The sequence below is a fragment of the Ursus arctos genome, unplaced genomic scaffold (genome assembly GCF_023065955.2).
Source record: "Ursus arctos isolate Adak ecotype North America unplaced genomic scaffold, UrsArc2.0 scaffold_12, whole genome shotgun sequence".
Lineage (NCBI taxonomy): Eukaryota > Metazoa > Chordata > Mammalia > Carnivora > Ursidae > Ursus > Ursus arctos.
In genome coordinates, this window is record NW_026622786.1 from 17,009,065 (window position 1) to 17,031,318 (window position 22,254).

Consider the following 22,254-nt stretch of genomic DNA (forward strand, 5'->3'; position numbering starts at 1 on the left):
TGAACATTCTAAGCTTCTAATCATGGTTTGGTGTATCCGGTGACCAGGCCCCATCCAGGAGCCCCCGACAGCCACCTCATTAGAACAAAAGCTCCCAGTGCTCTTATCACTTAGGAATTTACAAGGGTTTTAGGAGCTCTGTGTCAGGAACGGGGGGCAGAGACTAATATATATATATTTTCTGTTACATCACAAGGTTTTAAAAGGCAGAGTGTAGTTAAGGTTTTCAGCAGTGGAAACCATGGACCTTCCCTGGAGGACTCAGCTGTCAGTGTGGCTCATATACCTCCGGGTATCAGCTTCTTTTCTGCCATTTCACTGTCTCTTGTGTCCCAAACGTGAAGTTCGTGAGAGAGAAATCTGAAAAGTGCTGCTTGAAGCAGCTTTGGCTAGGTTGTCAGAGTATGAGATAGGAGTTACTCAGTTGAAACTTAGACTCTTTCAGTCTTTCATTGCCCACAGTGATTATTCCAGATGTTTACCATGTTGTTCCTGCTTGCCACTCTGTTAGTGACTGTCCATTCTGTGTTGCTTCAAAGGGCAAGTTCAGCTAGGCGTGGGTGAAATCTGTTGATGATTCTCTCACCATGTTTCTTTCAGTTCTTTGAATTTTCTAAGAGTTGTTTCCAACTTTGGAGCCCTTGCAATTCTTACTGCTTAAGGGACTAAACCCCTCCCATCCCCTATCCTTTGTTAGCCTTCAGTTTGCACCTCAGAGAGAGCTGTGCTGTCTAAATCCGCCCCCTCTTAGCTTACAGTGGTTTTCTTTATTTGTGCAACCCGTTTCTCTGCTCTGTGGCTCTTACAGGTAGTAACCATGAGCTTCTTCCTATAGTTTCATGGTTAGAAATATAGTTTCTGAAGTTAGAATGCCTGGGTTGAAATACTTAATTCTACTCTACTGACCAGGCTTGTGACCTAGGACAAAATACTTAGCCTCTCTCTGTGTATAAAATGGAGACAATAGAAAGTATATAGGATTGTTTGCAGGATTAAATAAATTTACTTGTGAAGTGCTCAGAACAATGCCTAGCAAAGGTTCAATGAATATTAGCTATTACTTGCTATTGTTTAGTGCCTGTTTTTCCTATTACACTAAGCTTTGAGCGTCCAGACCACTCCTGTCTTGTTAACTGTTACATACTCAGCACCTTGTAATCGTGTGCCCTCAGAAAATATTGAAGAATGTGTTCAAGAATGAGTAGAAGTTACCCTAGTGAAAAAGGGTGGGAGGCAGGACTTTCTCTAGGTAGAGGGAGAGACACGTTCAGACGTGGAAACACGTGAAGGGCACATTCGGGGAATGGGTCAGGCAGTGTTTCTCAGAATGGTCTCTAGACCACTGGTGGTCTGTCTCTTAGCTAGTGGTCCATGAGCTGTTTGAGTGGTCCATCGGAGACAGCCATGAATGTAACAATAATGACCAATTTGTGGGATTTTAAGAAAAAGGACAGCTGAAATAGTAGACAAGAAGAGTGAGTCAGGAGAGAATAATTTGTTTCAAACTGTCCTTCTTATTCAGCAGAGGGAGGTGAAATAATAAATTTAGATTTTGTTGTTATGTGTACATGGCAAAATTTCAGGGTAAGCCACTGAGAGTCTAGGAATTGAGTGTATAACTTCTAAACCAGTGAGGGGAAAATGGAATAAGAAAATCAACAAGCATGAAATTCAAGCAATCCAACAAAGTAAAGAAAGGAGGAAAACAATTCAAAGAAAAAAATGAGACAAATAGAAAGCAGAAGATAAGATGGGAGAAATAAGTTTAAGTATAATAAACTCCACCAAAATGTTCCCTGAAATAATGTTAGGTACTCTTTTCCTTTTACCTCCATTCCCAAATGGGGCAAGTTAAATAAAGTTATTATCTTTTCAGGGGATGTGGAGTGGGAGAAGAGTAAGTTAGGAAATTATTGCCTCTGGTTAGTCAGGATTTTCTCAGTTTAGCATACAATCTGGTGGGAACAAAGAATTTCATATTTTCATAGTATTATTGTGACAAAATATACACATTAAAAAATATTATTAACAATAAAAAAAGATATTATTAACCTCACAGTGGCATGAAACTATATTACATTTTTTTATGATCCCTACTCATAGTGGACTTTTAATGAAAATAAGCATTAACATAAGATTTGCTGGAACACAGAGATTGTCAGATGAAAGAAAAAGGAAAACAAAATCCTTCAAACTAAAAGCAGGCCAAGGTAGCTAATTAATATCAGATAAAATTATAAGGTAAAAAACATTAGTGGGAAGTAAAGTGTCACCACATTTAAAATTCACACGAAGACATTTTTAAGCTGATTGCTAGAATGCCAGGGTAAATTGACAAATCCTTTATAGTAGTGAGAAATTTTAACATGCATCTTCCTATACTTGTTAGATCAAGCTGAGAAAATATTTAAGACAGAGAGAAATAAGTACCTTGTACCAAAAAATCAGAAGAAAATTTTTTTTCTCATGTATATATAGCATGTATAAAAATTGATTTTATAGTAGGCCATAAAGCCAGGCTTAACACTTTTCAAAGAATTGGTATCACAAAGACCATTTTCTTTGAACATGTATATGAATTTAGAAGTGAATAGTGGAAATAAGTTCTAAAAATACCATTGGTTATCTGATATACACATCTCAATAATTTTTGGGTCAAAGAGGAAATCATAGTAGACATCCAAGGAGCCTTTGACATGAAAGAATATCATGAAAACTTTTGAGTTATAGCTAAAGTGGTACTTAGAGGAAATTTAATAGCTTTGAAGCTTGTATTAGAGAACAATTAAGGAGTGCATGGGCTGCCAGCCAGAGCCATGAATGAGACCAAGATCATCTACCACGGATGGGCAGGAGACATGGTACCTGTGACGTGTGTCACCTTGGCGGATCTGAAGGGCATTCTGCAGTGACCCAGCTGTATGTTGTTCTTCAAGTCTATGGACCACAGTTTTGGAGTGGTGAAGAAGGAGATGTGGGATGACAATGCCTAGCTGAGGTTGGTGTCCACTGAAGGCTGCACGCAGAGCCCACTCCCTTCTGTGCCGACAACCTATCGGAATTATCACTGCCCATGGAGCACACAGGAGGCATTGGGGGCTCCTGGCCCTGTCCTTCCACCCTTGTGCTGGTGGGGACAGCCAGGAAAACCTGGACAGTGACACAGAGACAGACTTCTTTGTATCCACGCAGCACCAGTGGCCATGCAGGAGGGACGGCCCAGATCACACAGTCCGGCTAAATGGAACTGCAAAGGTGGAGCAGTGGCGAGAGCCAGGGGGCTGTGATAGCTCGGCCACCTTTATGAGCAGCGAGTTGGAGACCACCAACTTCTTCGATCTGGATGAGGATGACTGCGTCCACAGGTTCAGCAGCTCCACAGAGCAGAGCATTCCCTCACACCTGATGAGAAGACAAGTAGCGTTGGAAGGAGGAAGTTTCACGGCCTGAGTGGTCCTGGTCCTTCAGCAGCATCATGGACTCCACCATGTCACTCAACATCATGGTCACTCTCATGGAAAAGTACAACTTTCTGGGCATCTTCACTGTGGACCAAGCCAACAACTGTGACAATGGAGGCATCTAAATCGTTTCTATCATGAAGGCTGGGGCCATGGCTGCTGATGGAGGCATAGATCTAGGAGATGCACTGTTACAGGCAAGCTAGATGAGCTGTGAGAACATGAGTAATGAAAACACAGTACGGGTTTTACGCGAGACTGTGCACAGACTGGGGCTGTCACCCTGACTGTAGCCAGGGGGCTGGGACCCGAGTCCACATGGCTGCTTCACACTGCCCAGGAGTGAGCCCATCCGGCCCACTGACCCCGCATCCTGGGTCACCCACACTGTAGCCATGATCAGCACCTTCCCTGCCTATGTCATGAGCCCCTTCCTGAGCACCATCACCTCCACTGGCTCTTCCATCACCAGCTCCATCCATGACACAGAGTGCCTGGACGATTTACACCTGTCCATCCACAGTGACATGGCCGCCATCGTCAAAACTATGGCATCCTCTGAATCTGTGTTGGAGGTCCGTGGCCGCATATGGCTCCAGATTGCCATCCCCAGTGCTTTCATTGGCTTGGATGTGATGGACTTGCTGTACCACACTGTCAACAAGGTCACCTTCTCTCAGCAGTGCTCCTACATCTTTGGTGACCTCTGTGGCAACGTGGCCAATGTGTCCCTCCATGATCATGATGGCTCCTGTGGTGCCTCTGACCAGAACACATGGGCCCCTTTGTCACACCCGGCGGCTGCCCCTTGGTCCATGGCTTTCCCTTACTAGTACCTGCCACCCCCGCTCCCCTACAGCTTGTGCCCAGGCTTCCCAGAGCTATGGTGGGCGCAGTGCCTGTAGTCAGTACAGTGGAGGCAGCTGGAGCGGTGGCTCCAACTATAGTAGCAGCGGCCGGGGGAGGGAGAAGGACTGAAGGTCGGGGACTTGAAGTTGGGCAGCAACAGTGGGACCACATATCCCGCCGTAGACTGTGGGGCTGCGGGAGCCAGTGCCCAGCAAGCACAGCCACCACAGCCACCACTCGATGACGGGCAGCCTTTGCAGCCACTGCATGCATCCAGGCTACAGCCTACCGTGGTGTGCCTTCTTTTTGTGGTCTCCCATGCGGATGATGCCTCCACCACCTGTGGCCATGGGGCCCCCAGGAGTCCCTCCAGGCCAAGACCTGGCCTACGTGGCCCCCAAACTGACCACCAGCAGACAGTCCTTCCCTGTGGTCATGGGACACCCCAGTGAGTTCTTTGTGGATGTGATGTGAACTGGGCCCTTCCCCCACCTCCATCCCACTCCCATTCCAGGGCCAGCGATGTTCGTCTCTCCATCCGTCTGTCTTTTTTAGTTTTTTTTTTTTTTTTTAAAGATTTTATTTATTTATGTGACAGACAGCCAGCGAGAAAGAGAACACAGCAGGGGAGTGGGAGGGGAAGAAGCAGGCTCCCAGCGGAGGAGACCGATGTGGGACTCGATCCCGGTACGCCGGGATCACGCCCTGAGCCGAAGGCAGACGCTTAACGACTGCGCTACCCAGGCGCCCCTCTTTTTTAGTTTGTCTGATACCTGAAAGGGAAGTGAGCAAAAATAAATTGAAAAGAAAAAAGAATTAAGGCTGAAAATTAATGTGCTAATTTAAAGGGAGAAACCAGAATAATCTCAAAGAAGGTAGAAAGAAGGAGATAAATAAGGAAACAGTGGAGATAGAATGCAGAGATACCGTAATAGGAGCAGCAAAGCCAAACATTGGTTATTGGAAAAGACAAACTTCTGGAGAGATTGATGGAGGAAAAAAAGAAATGAGATGGAAATTAATAATAATAAATGGAAATAAATAATAAATGTTTGACTGCAAATAGACACATCAGAAATTTTTCAAAGATAATATCATAAATAATCTTAAGCCAATAAATTTGAAAACATGAAGTAGAAGAATTTCCAGACAGATGTAATTTACCAAAACTAAATCAAGAAGAAATAGCCAACAGTACCTAAACAAACATGTTACATCAGTGATTAAAAACTTTCCCATAAAGAAAACTTTAGCTCCGGATGATTCTCAAAAGCTATCAAAGAACAGGTCTACATATACATGGAGAGTGTAGAAATACGGTATCCAATCCATTCTGTGAGGCCACGATAATCATAACAGCAAAGGCAGACAACTAAGAGGAGGAAATTACAGGCCGACATAATTTATGACACGGATGGAAATATTTTACTTTTTTCATATATATATGTATATATATATATATACATATATATATGAAAAACACATTTTTTACACACATTTTACAGATTTATTTATTTATTTGAGAGAAAGGGAGTGCGTGTGAGTGGGGGAGGGACAGGAAGAGAGTTCGCTGAGTGCAGAGCCTGATGCTGGGCTCCATCTCAGGACCCATGAGATCATGACCTGAGCCGAAACCAAGTCTGATGCCCAACCGACTTAGCCACTCAGGTGCCCCTAGACGTAAATATTTTAGAGAAAATATTAGTGATCTGCTAGCTATATAGAAAAAAGTTAGCTGTATATAGAAAGCATAATGTGCCACAATCAATGCTTTTATAAGAGCAACTTAAAACATTTTGTTAGATTACGAAGTACAGAAAAGATGTACCTTTTCTCCAAATTGCTAATGATTCAATGCCATTGGAAAAAAGAAGTATATATTTTTTTTCAGAAACTTGTCAAACTAAGTCTCAAATTAATATCAAAGAGCAAAGGCCCAAGAATAACCTAGACATTCTTGAAGAGCCATGGGATGCAGGGGACCTGCTTTATCAGATGTCAAGTGTTGTTATTAAGCTATAGTTAAGACAGTGGTAGTGGTACACGTATAGACAAGTTGACAAATGGAGCATAATATCCTGGAAATAGACCCATCCATATTTGGGATTTGTCACACAAGAGAAGTGGCTTTGCAGATGACTTTGTAGAAAAGAAGAGACTATGCAGTACGGGGTGCTGGTGCATCTGGTTATCCATGCAGACACAAAGGAAGCTGGGTGCCTACCTCACACCATAGACAAAAATCAACCTAAATGTGAAAGTTAAACTATAATACTTGTAGGGTAAGAAAAGGAAATGTCTTCACCTCAGTGTAGGGAAAGATTTATTGTAAAAAAAAAAAAAAAGACACGAAAGACAGTAGCATAAATGAAAAGATTGATAAATTCAGCTATATTAAAATTAAGAGCATCTATTCGCAGATACCATAAACAAAGTGAAAAGACCAAGAGAAGGTATTTGCTAATTTATAACTTGAAGTATTAGAATCAGCTATATAAAGAACTGTACATATAAAAGAAAAAGATACCCGGCCCATTAAAAAAATGGGCAAAAGACACAAACAGGCATTTCACACAAGGGGAGACATGAATAGCAAGTGAGTAGGATAAGGGATGTTCAACATGAACAATTTGAAGAGAAATGCAGCTTAAATCTACAGTGAGACCGTTTTATTTACGAAGTTTGTCAGTGTTCTGTGGCTGTAAGCTATGGCATTTAGAATCCATCTGTTCATTCAGTAAATATTCGCTCTGTCAGGCACTGTTCTAAACACTTGGGTGTTCCCAGTGATCAAAATCAACAAAAGTCCTCGCTCTGTGGAAGATATTCACGAATGCATATATGGGAGATGGAGGGGCAGGGTCAGATGATAAACAATTGCGTTAAAATAGAAAATAGTGATAAAAAAAAGTTCTAAATATTGCAACCCAGAATAATATTATAGACATAGGAGTAACCAGGGCTCTCATGTGAAATGTTAATACCCATGTGCTAAGACAAATTAAAGTTTGTGTAATTTCACATATGTAGATCAAGATTAAAATTTGCACCAGAAAACATGATAATATTAATACCTGAAAATTGCGTTTGATTTGACTGCCACCTTTATCATTTTCATATGAATTATTGATAAATACAAGGTTTGGAGGAGACACCCAGACTTTTTTTTCAGGAACAGTCATTAATTCAACAAATAAATGAATGCCCTTTTTGCACCAGCTGCTTTAGGTCCTGGGTATAGATAGGGAACAAAACAATCAAAATCCTGCTACAGTTCAGAGTGGATCTTGAAACAGACTGAGGGCTTCAGAGGGGAGGGGGATGGGGAATGGGATAGGCTGGTGATGGGTGGTGGGGAGGGCACGTATTACATGGTGCACTGGGTGTTATACGCAACTAATGAATCCTGGAACTTTACATCAAAAACTAGGGATGTACTGTATGGTGACTAACATAATACAATAAAAGAATATTATTAAATAAAAAAATGGTCAAGTAACACATTGCCAAGGAACTTGTAAATCAAGCCAAAAGTTAATGAAAAATATCTAAGGTTAGAGTATATTAATGTTAAATGTTAAAGATGAGGTACCATGATTTCTTAAGACTAGAAAGGCCCAGTCACCAAGTTAGAATTTTTTTTTTTTTTTTTTTACAGTTACTGCTTATTTTCTTAGCTTTGAGGAGGTTGGAGAAGGAAATCGATAGAATATTTTGAGTATATTCCAAAATCACATCCAAATGTTAGAACGTTAAGAAATATCTTCCTGAGCTACTGCAAGAAAAAATGGGTCATAAATCCATTTATTACTACCTCTCCGTATTTAATCTTCCAGCTTTAGTGTTTGATAGCTCATTGATTAGTTTGACACAGTGCCAGAAGTAGTCTCTAGTGAGATCTCTCTGTGGCTTTGGGGTCCTTCTTCACCTAAATGATTACAACTATCTGACAGAACAGCAAAAGCTGGCTGCCATTTCCAGCAACCTATTATTGTGAATTGGGAGCTTTTAAGAAGAATATTGAGTCGGAGAAGAAATTATCATTCTGCAAAATGGCCAATAATGTTTTACTTACCAGTTTTATTCTGTTTTTTAATTAGCTTCTTTTTATTTTCAGTATTGATGCTGATGGGACAATGACAGTAGACTGGAATGAATGGAGGGACTATTTCTTATTTAATCCTGTCACAGACATTGAGGAAATTATCCGTTTCTGGAAACATTCTACTGTAAGTATGCTATACGTATTACGTTATACTTGTTTATAAGCCATGGTTATCTATTACATGAGAACACTCTATAACGCTTACGGGCCAGGGTGCCCAATTCCCAGTAGCTCCTTCACGTGTAGAGTTCTGCTTATTCTATTAGGTGTATATTCAGAATATCATTAAAAAACCCAAACCCTGAGGCAGCATAAACATTGCAACCGTGGTATCCATTTTTACCATTCTCAATACTAGGAGGGGATATTGCCTTCCAAAAATCTTATGAAGATGAGTGGGCCAGCTTTTATTGCATTTAAGTATTTTGCCAAAAGAAGTGTGAAAGTCATAGGTTTTTACTTTTTGTAGATATACATTGCTTAAATAATCTCAGCACCTCATGATTGCTGAGATTCTATTTTCTTGGCCATTAATGGGCCAGGCATGACTTCTGAAACTTTCACGTGTTTTGTCAACTCTCTAGATTTATCTCTGGGAGAAGGTACTTACAATAATAATCATTGAAGGTTAAAACACCTTTGGCTCTTTTGTTTAGCAATTCACACCTATCTGTATTTCTCAAGACTTTCAAATTTTAGTGAGACTTCATTAATATTCTGCTAACATATATTGGTGTAAATGAAGGTCAGTTTATGGTGCAATCCGCTCCGGAAACCAATGGGAACTCTTGGAGGGAATTTTATTTTTCCTAGTGGGCTTGTCTGCTGTGCTTATTCATGGATTTCAATAAGTTTCATATGTAATAAATGAAGCCTAGAGTTCACACTGCTGCTAGTAACAATGCCTAAACTTAGAGCATTATAAAATTATGGTGATTAATGCCTCTTCTATGAGTATAGAATAATATACTATGCTAAGTGAAATAAGTCAAGCAGAGAAAGACAATTATATGGTTTCACTCATTTATGGAACATAAGAAATAGCAGGAAGATCGGAGGGGGAAGGAAGGGAAGAATGAAGGGGGTAAACAGAAGGGGGAATGAACCACAAGAGACTGTGGACTCTGGGAAACAAACTGAGGGCTTCAGAGGGGAGGGGGTGGAGGACTGGGATAGGCTGGTGATGGGTATTAAGGAGGGCACGTATTGCATGGTGCACTGGGTGTTATATGCAAATAATGAATCATGGAACACTACATCAAAAACTAAGGATATACTGTATGGTGACTAACATGACATAATAAAAAAATTATTATAAAAAATAAAAATAAAAAAAAATCACCTTTTTTGTACCCCCCCAAAAAAAGAATAATATGCTATATTAGGAGTTCAGTTGCCTAGATACATTTTCTACTTATGTAAATTTATATAATCAGACTCTTACTGTACTTTTGGAGATAGTTGTTAACAACATTCATTTTATTGATAGTAAAATGAAGAAAGAGGGGGTTATTACCCCTTCACTCCTACCTATAAAATCTTTTACAGCAGAATCATTTAGATAATAAAGTTATAAAAATACTATCATTTTAGACTCCATATATCTCAAGCTATATTTGTGATCTATGGTAATGTTTATAGAGTATATTAGAGGAAGGATTATTTTTAAACAGTACCTCCCTGCTCGCTAAACTTTATAAAGAACCTATTGGATGTTTTAAATGACAAGGCATAAAAATATTTATAGGCAATCTACATAGGAGGTGAGTTTTAGGGTATTCCCATATATAGCTTTAATTTAATTTTTATTTACATGTCTAAAGCATGTATCATGGTATAAAGAATAAAGTGGAAAGAATTTTGAGATAAAGGGAGTATCCTTGAAGAATTGACAAACGAATTTCTTTCTGTAGCTAAGGATTCCCATCTGATAAAAGGCTGACCTTTCATTCTGACTTAGACCAAGAGGAGGAAAGTTACTCTGAATCTATTAAGAAGGAAAGTTGTGATTGTTAGTTTTGTAAATTTGTAGTTACCGTGCACTTTGATTTCTTGTGAACTGATGCTGAACTTCGTTTAGTGTGACTAGGCCCTTCAGAATCATCTGTACGCTCACACTGGCGTAGTATACTTTCTAAGGAATGGAGTTGATCTTCACTGTAAAATAACATGTGAGTCTTCTCTCCAGCGCACCTTCTGGGGTGATCTATTTTTAACGGAGGGAGCATGGGGATCTTTTTTCCATCTTAACAGGGCATTGACATAGGAGATAGTTTAACTATTCCGGACGAGTTCACGGAAGATGAAAAGAAGTCTGGACAGTGGTGGAGGCAGCTCTTGGCAGGAGGTATCGCGGGCGCCGTCTCTCGAACAAGCACTGCCCCTTTGGACCGTCTGAAAGTCATGATGCAGGTGAGCCTGTGATCTTGAGTCTCAGTGTCGCCTACGTACTCTAAAATGATGAGAAATGTGCCACTTTGAGAAAGAAGTTTAAAAATTTCTCCATAATCTTCTTTCATGCCTTTCAAAAATAGGTATGAAATCTGTTGTTACTAACCCTGAATTCAGTCCCTATGAGTATTTCACCAGACCTTAAATTGTGGGTCCTCGTGTGTGTTAGACTTTTAATCTCTAGCATTCCATGACTTTTCAAATGTTTAATGAGAAAAAAAGTCTCTAGCCGTTATTGTAGGAAAAAATAATGTTTTTCTTCTGTTTTATGTACTTTCTCAAAAGTGCGATATTTCCAAAGTTTAGAATCTTGGTACAGGGATATAATTTTTAAAATTATTCTAAAGATGACATTAGCAGAAAAGACCTGGATTTATAGACTGGCTGCTATTTACTAGCCATGTGGGCCTGGCTGGTCAGAGTGGAAAGAAGGAGAGAAAGGAAAGGAATTGATATTTTCTTGGTGCTCATTATGGTAACCCAGTTAATCCTCATGGCAACCCAGTGAGGTGGGTATTTCGTCCTCACGTTATCTGTGGAGAAGTAAACAACTTTTCCTTTACAACTGTTAGATGAGGAGTGGAGTATATTTGGCTCTAGAGCTTGTGGTCTCACACTGCATGGAACCCCCGAGGTCTCATTGTCCTTCATCCTGCAGTGAGTGGGGCTTAAGAATATCTAAGAAGGCTGGCTGTAAGAATTAAAGGATGTAAAGTATGTGAAAGTGCCAGATACACTGGAACACCCCACTGCAATATAGTAGTTGCTTAAAAAATAGTTTCGAAAGTTGTGTTGTCATACCTGTGGTCAACACTTTTTATACTTGTCCTTAGATTTATGTATAAAAAGGATTTCTGACAATATTTTAAGCTAGCATCCGTTCAGAAAGTACCTAAATCTCAAAATATACTTAGAGGTAAAAATAGTGCTTTAAGGAAAAAGGAGAAGGAATTGGTGCTTGCGTTTTTCTTTAGGAATGATAGCACACTGACTTTGAGAAGCTCGAGTAAGCATTCCTCTTTTCCTTTGTCATTGTTTATGGTGAAGTTTATTTAAAATAAAACGGTTATCTCTGGACTCTATTTCTTACAAGTTCTGTGGGGCGAGTGGGTGAGGTTTCTCAGAACTGCCTTCAGGTTCAGTAATTCAGTCTGGCTCGTAGAACACAGTAGAAGCTTTAAGACTCCTGGTTGTGGTTTATTACGGGGCAAAGATACAGATGAAAATCAGCCAAAGAAAGAAGCATATCAGGACAAGTCTGGGAAAGTGCCAGATGTAGAGCTTTAGTTGTCTTCTCCCTGTAGGGTCACGCTGTGTTACTTTCCTGGCATCGAGGTGTGTCAGTGGGCACAGTGCTGTAAACCGACCGAGAAAGTTCACCTGAGTCTTTGATGTCCAGAGTCTTTTTTTTTTTTTTTTAATTCTCAAGTTTTAGCTACATACTTATTTTATTTTTTCAAAAGATTTTATTTATTTGTCAGAGAGAGAGCACAAGCAGGGGGAGTGGCAGGCAGAGCCTGCTGGGGGGAGCCTGCTTCTCCCCACTGGGCAGGGAGCCCGATGTGGGACCCGATCCCAGGACCCCGAGATCATGACCTGAGCTGAACGCGGACGCCCAGGCGACTGAGTCACCCAGGCGTCCCTCCAGAGTTTTTATTGCAGATTCAACCACACATTGCCCATGTGGCTGACCTTTAGTCTTCAGCCCCTAACATCTTGTTTTTCTATTTTTTTACAGTAGCCACTCATTTTGTGTGAGCCAAAACAGTCAGAAGAGAGCTGATTTCTTTACTTATTTTTGGCTTATTGGATTTAATCATTTTTACATGGAAACAATTATAAGGTGTCGTGTATTTAAACAGCGATCACATTTGTAGTCTAAACCAAGTATTTACGGGGTGAGGCCGTGAATTTATTGCCTAGTGAGGCTTTGAGATAAGCCATAGATATAAGTATAATTTTTATTTTTGGTGCCAGGCTATGTGCATTCCAGTGTCTGTGGCTCTGATATACATAATACAAAATTGTTCTCGGACCCATTTATAGTTCATATTGGTATTACTTCTTTGGTGGGGGGGGGAGAGATGGTATATTACCTGCAGTATATTTTTAAAAGTTTTCTTAAACTGAACTTGTTTGCATTCCAAGGGGTATTCCGTAGCCTAATACATAATTTGGTTCATGTTATCTTATGAATGTTGTTCATAATAATTTTAATTTAGATCATGTCCTCTCTGTCTGCTTTCCCATGCTGAGGATACTGCTTTTTCTTAGTTTTAGATTTAGAGTCAAGGCTCTAAAATGGTGCTAGTAATTCTTCCTATCATTCTACGTTATCTGAACTTTCTATATTCTATTTTAAAATACATCTTCTTGCAGTAATAAATAGTGTTGAAATAGGGTGGTTTGTACGGTTACTTTAGAAATAGTGACAGTAGCATGCCACCAATGTTTTATATCCTTTTGCTTTTATTTTTAGGTCCATGGTTCAAAATCAGGCAAAATGAACATCTATGATGGCTTTCGACAGATGGTGAAAGAAGGAGGTATCCGCTCCCTTTGGAGAGGAAATGGTACAAATGTCATTAAAATTGCTCCCGAGACAGCTGTTAAGTTCTGGGCATATGAACAGGTAATTGTTGTCACCTGTGGAATTTCTTAACAAAGAGGAGTTCATAAACTGATTCAATAGCAATGAAAATAGAGTGCTTTTTGGGTTCTTGTTTTCCTGTGTAATAATTTTCCACTTACACACCAGGAGGAATTTCTCTTCCAGGAGATGAGAACTACATGAACTCAGACTCTTTATGACCAAACTTTAGAATTCTTAATTTCATATTATTTATTTTAAAAAGACTTCTGTATTCTTTTCATAGTAGCACTTAAAGGAAATACAGCATTTTTGCTTATTCATTTTGAATCCAGAGGAGAAGCCGCGGGCTAACCTAAGTTTTATGAAAGCATCCCAGTCTAACGTCTGGAAGGAAAAGTTTTAAGTTGGAGTCCTTTGTGCAATTTGACATTGCTATAAAGTTGAACTGAATTTAGAGTGAAAGCTCCTTGAAGGCAGGGGCTTGGCTGCCTCTCTGTGGAGTCCAGCCCTTGGAGCCTGGCGTGTGATAAGTGCTCAGTAAGTGTTTGTTGAATGAATGTCAGATAGTGGCAGACATCCTACAAGACTTGACTCAGGAGTTGTTTCCTCCAGGAAACCTTCTTCACTGTCACAGTTCCTTTGGTCTCCCTCTGTTGTAGCACTTTCATACTAAATTCTGATTATCTCAGTACTTCATTCTCTCCTTAACAAGACTGTGAGCTTCCTTAGGCAACATTTGTTTTCAGGTTTGTCTTCCCAGCACCTTGCCCAGTGCTGGTGAGTCCTTACTGAATGAGTGAAAACACAGAAGTGCCCGAGCTGGAGTGTGAGCCCCAGCCTGCCTGAATCTCAGGTCTACTAAGATGAAGGGAAAGATGTGTATTTTGAGCAGAAGCAGTGTGTGGACAGAAATGCAGGCAGAGGAGAGCATCAGTCACTAAGGAAACTGAAGGTGGTTCATTTGGCTCCGGTGTAGTGGAATGTGTTTCTGGGAAAAGAATGATGAAAGCAGGCTGGACAGGTAGGCAGAAGCCAAGTGTAACAGGAGCCTTAATTTTATCCTGAAGAGGGTGAGGGGCCTATTGAAGCATCTTCAGTAGAGAAGCAAAATGAGTATATTTACATTTAAGAAAGATGAACCTGGAAAAAATGGAGAATATTCTAGAGGAGAGTGAGGCCAGACTGGAGGCAGGGAGACTATTTAAGGAAATATTTCTATCATCCAGGTAAGAAATGATGAGCACCAGGAGAAGGTGGTGGCTGGACAAACTGGAGAAGAAGGAAATGAACTGAAAAATATTTTGGAAGTAGAATCAACGGGACTCACTGAGTGGTTATGGAAGTGAGAAAGAAAGAGGAATCAAGGATGATACTCTGGGTCCTAATTTGGGCAACTGCATACAGGGAGAATACAATAAGAGGAATAGATTTTGGGGTACAGTGACAGGTTCCATTTTGGACATGCAGAATTTGAGGCATCACTGCCACACGAATAGGTAACTCTTCAGTGGGACCGTTGATCTCTGATGGAGAGGTGGTTTCTGAGTTGAAGTCATTGGAATGGATCACTGAGGAAGACGTATAGAATGGAAGAATTCCGGGAATGTGCCCGGGGGGGGGGGGAGAAGAAGGAGCCCCTTGGAGAGGAGACTGAGAAGTAATAGCCAGAGGGACAGAGGGAATGCAGAGACTGAGGGCCTAGACGTGAGAGGATGAAAAAGGATTTATCAATCCAGAGATAGGAGAGGTTGGTATAAAGTGTCCAGAGAAGTGAAGAGACGTGAAACCATTCTGAAATGAGTGAAAATAAACTAGGGGGTGACAGAAATTGAACAGTGTAGACACATTTTTGGGGACTTACCTGAGTGAAGGGAAGGAGAAAAAAATGAGGAGAGTGATAGATAAGAAAGATGGTGGGCAGAGGGAGGGTTTTGATAGGTTTTATCTTAAGGTGCCCATTGCTGAAGGAAGCATGTCAACACAAGGGAAAGTATAGAAGGGAGAGGCTGGTGAATGCAGCAGGTGCTCACAGGAAATGTATGTGCAGTGGAAGGGCTGGGGAGACATGGGTGCCATCCAGAGGCCCTGGGAAGGATTGGCTTTGGTGGCATGGAGGACTCTTCTTATGTCACTTTGGGAAGAAAGAAGATGTATGTGGCCGTGGATAATTCTGTGGAGGGTGGGCAGGAATATTCTTGCTTGGTGGCCTCTGTTCTTCCTTGAGTTCCCAAGAAAGGACATTTCCTGAGAATGAAGGAGGAAGTGGTATTGGAAGCTGGAAGAGAATAGAAATATTGAAGTAGGTGTTGTAACAAATGGAAGAGAAAAGGATAGACAAAAGAATTTCCGGGTTAACCTCCTGCTTCTCTCTGTTGATTTATCCACTTCTTCGGGTCGGTGGTTAATTACCTCTGTAGACTCACTTCACCTTTCTAAAACAAGGAATCTGGTTTGCCTGGTTTATGACCAGTCTGTGTTTGGGCAGAGCCTTTCTTTCCAAGTTGTAGGAAGAGAATGGTAATAGTAATAACGTTTACTGACTATTCTCCATGGGCTCGGCACTATGCTGTATTATATGTATTATCTTATTTAATCCTTTCAGCAACCTTGTGAGAATAGGTACTGTTATCGCAGATGAGGAAACACATTCACGAACTTGCTCAAGGGCCACGCGTCCCTGGGGTTCCAGCCCAGGTCTCGCGACTCCACAGCCGTGATATTAACATCCTGGTCTGTGGATATTTTTATTGCATTGGGGTCAATTTTACCCTTGGCCCGATCCGCTGTGTTGGTTCCTTAGTACTGGTGGGCCACGTGGGCTCTGGGGTTGACGTGGTAATGATAATGTGTTATTTTATGTGTTACCTATAGAAATGTCTTTCTCAGTTGTTCTGTTAATATTTGTTCCTTATTTTATTTATACTGGTGAAAATAAACTCATCTTAAAAAAAGAAAAACCAGGGTTGCCTAGGTGGCTCCATCAGTTAAGTGTCTGCCTTCAGCTCAGGTCGTGGTTTCAGGGTCCTGGGATTGAGCTCCGCATCAGGCTCCCTGCTCAGTGGGGAGCCTCCTTCTCTCTCTGCCTGCTGCTCCCCTTGCTTGTGCTCTCTCTCCTTTTCTCTCTCTCTCTCTCTCGATCTCTGTCAAATAAAAAAATAAAATCTTTTTTAAAAAGCTATGAGGAAAACATCCAAAAATTGTGAATACTTTATCAACCCTATATTTTCTGGGAAAGAATGCTATTACTGTGTTTTCGCAGAAGAGTAACTGGGTCCCATCTGTGGAACATCTGTGTTCTGTGGAAATCTAACTTGAAAAGCACTGTCTAGTAAACTGAATGTTTTAGCATCTGAGCTTTGCTTCTTTTCTAGGTATTGTTAATGCCGTGTATGCATTTGGAAAAACATCATCATATTGTCAATTAATTGATTACTGGGAGTTGATTTGTATTTTGGTATTTACTTAGCTCGGGCTGCCGTAACAAAATGCCGTGTTAGTTGTTTAAACGACAGGCACTGCTCTCTCACAGTCCTGGAGCTGGGGGACCCAAGACCAAGGCGCTGGCCAGCTTGGTTTCTGGTGAGGGCTCTCTTCCTCACTTATACATGGCTACCCGCTTGCTCTGTGCTCATACGGCCTTTCTTTAGATGTGTATAGGAAGAGAAAGAGGGGAAGGGAGTGGAGAAGAGAGAACTCTCTAGTGTCTCTTTTAAGGACACTAATCCTTTCAAGCCCCCCCATGACCTCATCTAATCCTGCTTATCTCCTAGAGGCCCCATCTCCAAATATCATCACAGTGGGGGTTACAGCTTCAACCTAAGAATTTGTTGGGAGGGGGGACATGACTCAGTCTGTAACAGGTATTCATATACATTTTTTTAAATGTATTTATACAGTACAAGAAGTTGCTTACTGAGGAAGGACAGAAAGTAGGAACCTTCGAGAGATTTATCTCTGGTTCCCTGGCCGGAGCAACTGCGCAGACTATTATCTACCCCATGGAGGTAAGCTCCGTCGCGAAGCCTGACTGCGTGGATGGTGTCCGTTTCATTATCGATCGCTGGGTAACAGGTTATCCCCAGATTAGCAGTTTAACACAGGCATTTAGTATGTCGTGGTTTCTGTGGCTCAGTAGTCCAGGAGCCACTTAGTGGGGTGCCCCTGGCTCAGGGTTCCTCTGAGCCTCGAGTCAAGGTGTGGGTCAGACCTGCAGCCGCTGCCAGGTTCAACTGGGGAGCGGGTCTGCTTCCAGGCTCGCTCACGTGTTTGCTGCTGGGCCTCCCTGGCTGTTAGAGCTGGAGCTGTCGGTTCCTTATCACAGGGGCCTCTCCATTGGCTGTTTGAGTACCCCCACAACATGATAGCTGTTTCCCCCAAGTCGGTGATATGAAAGAGACAGAGAATTGTTAGCCAGCATTCAAGATGGAAGCTGCAATCTTCTGTCATTTCTGCTGTATTCTGTTGGCCACACAGACCACCCGTGGAAGAGCATGGGAAGGGACCACACACGGTGTGAACACCAGGCGGCAGGGTTAGTTGGGGGCCCTCTCGGAGGCTGGCTGCCACAACGTTGATAAGAATTATAACACCCATTCCTCTCCAAAGAGGTTCTGTACCATAATTTCATAGTAGATTTGATCAGGTGATGGTAGTCCTCGCTACACATCCCACCACTCGAGCGTGCGATTGGCGGACCATGTGCCTGGGGAGTTCTTTGTACAGCCCTTGAGCTAAGAATGGTTTTATACATTTTAAAAAGTTGGTTAAAGAGATTAGAAAAATATGCAACGGACCTGAGATTTTAGGCCTGCAAAGACTGAAATATTTACCATGTCACCTTGTAGGAAAAGTTTGCTAACTCTTGCTTAGAGTAAAAATGATATTATAGATGTGGCTATCTTTATTGATATGACAAAGGGTTTTTCAACAACTCATCTAAGCAAAATACACTCTTAATCTTCACCTTAATTTTATGCACATTAATATGCATATGGTATGCATATTAATATAGCTTTCCTTACAAGTATTTTAATATGGTTGTTCATATTATTCCTCACACGCCTCAAAAAATATCCTAACCGAATACATGGTCTTCCACTTATATCCTCCATCTCAGTTAATAACATCACCTTCCCGCCTCCCTGCTGCCCCCCTCCTGTGTTCCAGGCTAGAAACACTGGGGTCGTCCTGTACGCTACCGTTTCCCTCACCCTCCATATCTAATTGGTCACCGGTCAATTTTAAGACATCTGCGAATTATTTTCTCTTTTCTCCGCCCTCATTCGGATCCTCTTTACAATAAATAGGTCTTCTTGGCTCTAGTGTTAGCCTTTCAGTAGACGTTATATGTGAGAGATAACACATCAACAAATTGAGAGAAAATATGTGCTAGGTATTTGTTCTCTGTAAAATTACTTCCTTTGACTTCCATGATGACAGAATGAATATAAATGATAATATTCTGTTACATTCTTCTATAACTAGGTTATGAAAACCAGGCTGGCTGTAGGCAAAACTGGACAATATTCTGGAATATTTGATTGTGCCAAGAAGATTTTGAAACATGAAGGCATGGGAGCTTTTTACAAAGGCTATGTTCCCAACTTATTAGGCATCATACCTTATGCAGGTATAGATCTTGCTGTGTACGAGGTAAGTCTGTAGCAATCTTTTGAATTTGAAAATGTAGTTAAGTAGTTGTTATTGTTAGAATTTGACTTTTATTATATAAAGAAGCACGTATATACCAAGAAATAGTTTGTGACTAAAAGTAGATTCAGGGGTGCGTTATTTGATCATTTTTTTTCAAGTACCTTGAATATGAAACCCCATATGCCCGTAGTCACCTTCGTATCAGATTTTCCCTGTGCATTATTTTAATTAATGAAGAGTGCGAACTCACGTTATAGAGTATAATCATTATAGAATTATAATGTAATATATAATTGTTCAGCTTAGAAGATGGTACTAGGGGTTTTTTTGAGGAAAGAGGAAGTAAGCAAAACGCATATTTTCTTTGATTTGTTAAAATGTGTCATAAAGCCGAGAGACTGACATGGATGGTACAGATTTATCCCTGGCACTGAAAAGACAGCTTAGCCCACAAATCTTGGATCAACTGTGCCATTTAAACCATTTAATAATTTACGAATCTGACAAACAGTCTCGGTTTTTGCCTTGAAAACACTGAAGTTCTGGGCGGGGAGAGAGATAAGCCAGCAGCTACCGCACTGAGCGGGGAGTTGTGCTACGATGGGAGTAAGCCTGTAGCAGAGGCGGGAGGTGGAGTGGGGAATGCAAGTTTTCTTAGAAGACATACGTTTTTTTCTAAACAGCTTTATTAGGATATAATTTACACACTGTACATTTCATTCATTTAAAGTGTACAATTCAGTGGCCTTTGGAATTTAATTTAAAAATTGTAGCAAAATGTATGTAACATAATATTTGCTATTTTAACCATTTTTAAGGGTACAGTTCAACACTAGATAGCTTCTGCTTCTGTGTTGTTGTTTTTTTTTTTTTTTTTCCAACAATGACCATCCTGGTAGGTGTGAGGCAATGTTGCATTATGCTTTTGATTTGCATTTCTCTGATAATATGTGAGGTTGCATCTTTTCATAAGCTTTTTGTCCATTTGTATATCTTTTTTGGAGAAATGTCAAAATTTTTTGCCAATTTATTTTGCTGAAGTATAGTTGAGACACAGTGTTACATTAGTTTCAGGTGTACAATATAGTGATTCAGCAGCTTGATATGTTATTGTAAGCTCACCACAGTGTGGCTCCCATCTGTCACCATACAATGCGATCACAGTGCCGTCGGCTCTATTCCTTATGCTGGGCCTTTCATGCCCGTGACTTATTCCCTCCATGACTGGAAGCCTGTACCTCCCACTCCCCTTCACGACCATTTTGCCCATCCCCTCCCTCCTCCTCCCCTCTGACAACTACAAGTTTGTTCTCTGTATTTAAGAGTTTCTGCCTTTTTTTTTTTTTGGTTTGTTTGTTCATTTGTTTTGTTTTTTAGATTCCACATATAAATGAAAATCATGGTATGTGTCTTTCTCTGTCAGACTTATTTCACTTAATACCCTCATAATACTCTCTAGGGCCATTCATGTTGTTGCAAATGGCAAGATCTTATTTTTTATGGCTGAGTAATATTCCATTGTGTGTGTGTATGTGTGTGCGTGTGTGCACACCCACTCCTTATCTTCCTTACCCATTCATCTGTCCATGGACATTTAGGTTGCTTCCTTGTCTTAGCTATTGTAAATAATGCTGCAGTAAACATGGCTATGAATTAGTGTTTTCATTTCTTTGGGTAAACACCCAGCAGAATTACTGGATTGTATGGTAGTTCCATGTGTAATATTTTGAGAAACTTCTGCCCTGTTTTCCACAGTGGCTGCACCAGTTTGCATTTCCACCAATAGTGCATTAAGGTTTCTTTTGTGCCACATCCTTGCCAACACTTGCTGTTTTTTTTCTTTTCTTGTGTGTGTGTGTGTGTGTGTGTGTGTGTGCGTGCGCCTGTGAGCTGTGGGGGTAGGGGTAGGGGCAGAGGGAGAGGGAGAGAGAAAATCTTAACCAGGTTCCATGCCCAGCATGGAGCCCGATGGAGGGCTCGATCTCACAACCCTGAGATCATGACCTGAGCCAAATCAAGAGTCAGACGCTTAACCGACTGGGCTACCCAGGCGCCCCTATTTCATGTCTTTTTGATTCTAGTCATACTAACAGGTGTGAGGTGATGTCTCATTGTGGTTTTGGGTTTCCCTGATGATTAGTGATATTGAGCATCTTTTCACATATCTGTTGCCTTTGCCCATTTTTAATTGTTTTTTTTTAATTGTTGTTAAGTTATCAAAGTTCTTTTTATATTTTGGGTATTAACCCCTTATCAGATGTGTAGTTTGCAAATATATTCTCCCATTCCATAGATTGCCTTTTCACTCTGCTGATTGTTTCCTTTGCTGCACTGAAGTTTTTAAGTTGGTGAAGTTTCTTTTATCTATTTTTTTCTTTTGTTGCCTAAGCTTTTGATGTCCCAAGAAATCATTGCCGAATTCCGTGCCCTGAAGCTTTTATCCTGTGTTTTCTCTTAGAAGTTTTAGAGTATATGAGGTCTTCTGTTTAGGTCTTTAATCCATTTGGAGTTAATTTTTGTACGTGGTATAAGGTAAAGGTCCAGCTTTATCGTTTTGCACGTGGATATTCGATTTTCCCCACAGCATTTGTTACAGAGACTGTTCTTTCTCCAGTGTGTAGTCTTGGCATCCTTGTTGATCATTTGGCCATTAGATTCGAGAGTTTATTTATGGACTCTGTTTTGTCCCATTGATCTGTGTATCTGTCTTCAAGGCAGTCCTGCACTGTCTGCTTACTGTTGCTTTGTAGTATCTATTGAAACCAGGGAGGATGAGGCCTCCAGGTGTATTCTTCTTTTCTAAGATTATTTAGGCTCACTGGGGTCCCTTGAGATTCCACATGAATTTTAGGGTGATTTTCTCTTTTTTTTCAAAAGTTGCCACGGGGATCTGAGCAGAGATTGCATTGAATCCGTAGATTGCTTTAGGTAGCATGTTACTCTGCTTGCACTACCGTAACAATAATGTTCCCCACGTTAGCATAGTCTTATACTTAAAATATTATATATTTAAAAAGTAGATACGCATATGTATTTTATACAGTTACTCTCAATCATTGCCTTCTAATGGAAATACAAGCATGTAGGAGCATAGGGGGAAGGCACGGCCTGGGGATCACTTCACTGATGCTGCTCCCTGTTAA

At 40.8% G+C, this 22,254-nt stretch overlaps 1 protein-coding gene and 1 pseudogene across 1 annotated transcript in view; both read left to right on the top strand.

Moving 5' to 3' along the window:
• Positions 1-22,254, top strand: part of LOC113244953 (mitochondrial adenyl nucleotide antiporter SLC25A24) — a 50,292-nt gene that overhangs the window by 22,843 nt on the left and 5,195 nt on the right. Inside the window, exons 4-8 of the mRNA XM_026484673.4 lie at positions 8,428-8,539; positions 10,669-10,827; positions 13,346-13,498; positions 17,356-17,463; positions 18,944-19,111. Coding sequence (XP_026340458.1) covers positions 8,428-8,539; positions 10,669-10,827; positions 13,346-13,498; positions 17,356-17,463; positions 18,944-19,111 — 700 coding nt within the window. The remainder of the gene's footprint in view (positions 1-8,427; positions 8,540-10,668; positions 10,828-13,345; positions 13,499-17,355; positions 17,464-18,943; positions 19,112-22,254) is intronic.
• Positions 2,501-4,454, top strand: LOC113244952 (segment polarity protein dishevelled homolog DVL-3-like; annotated as a pseudogene).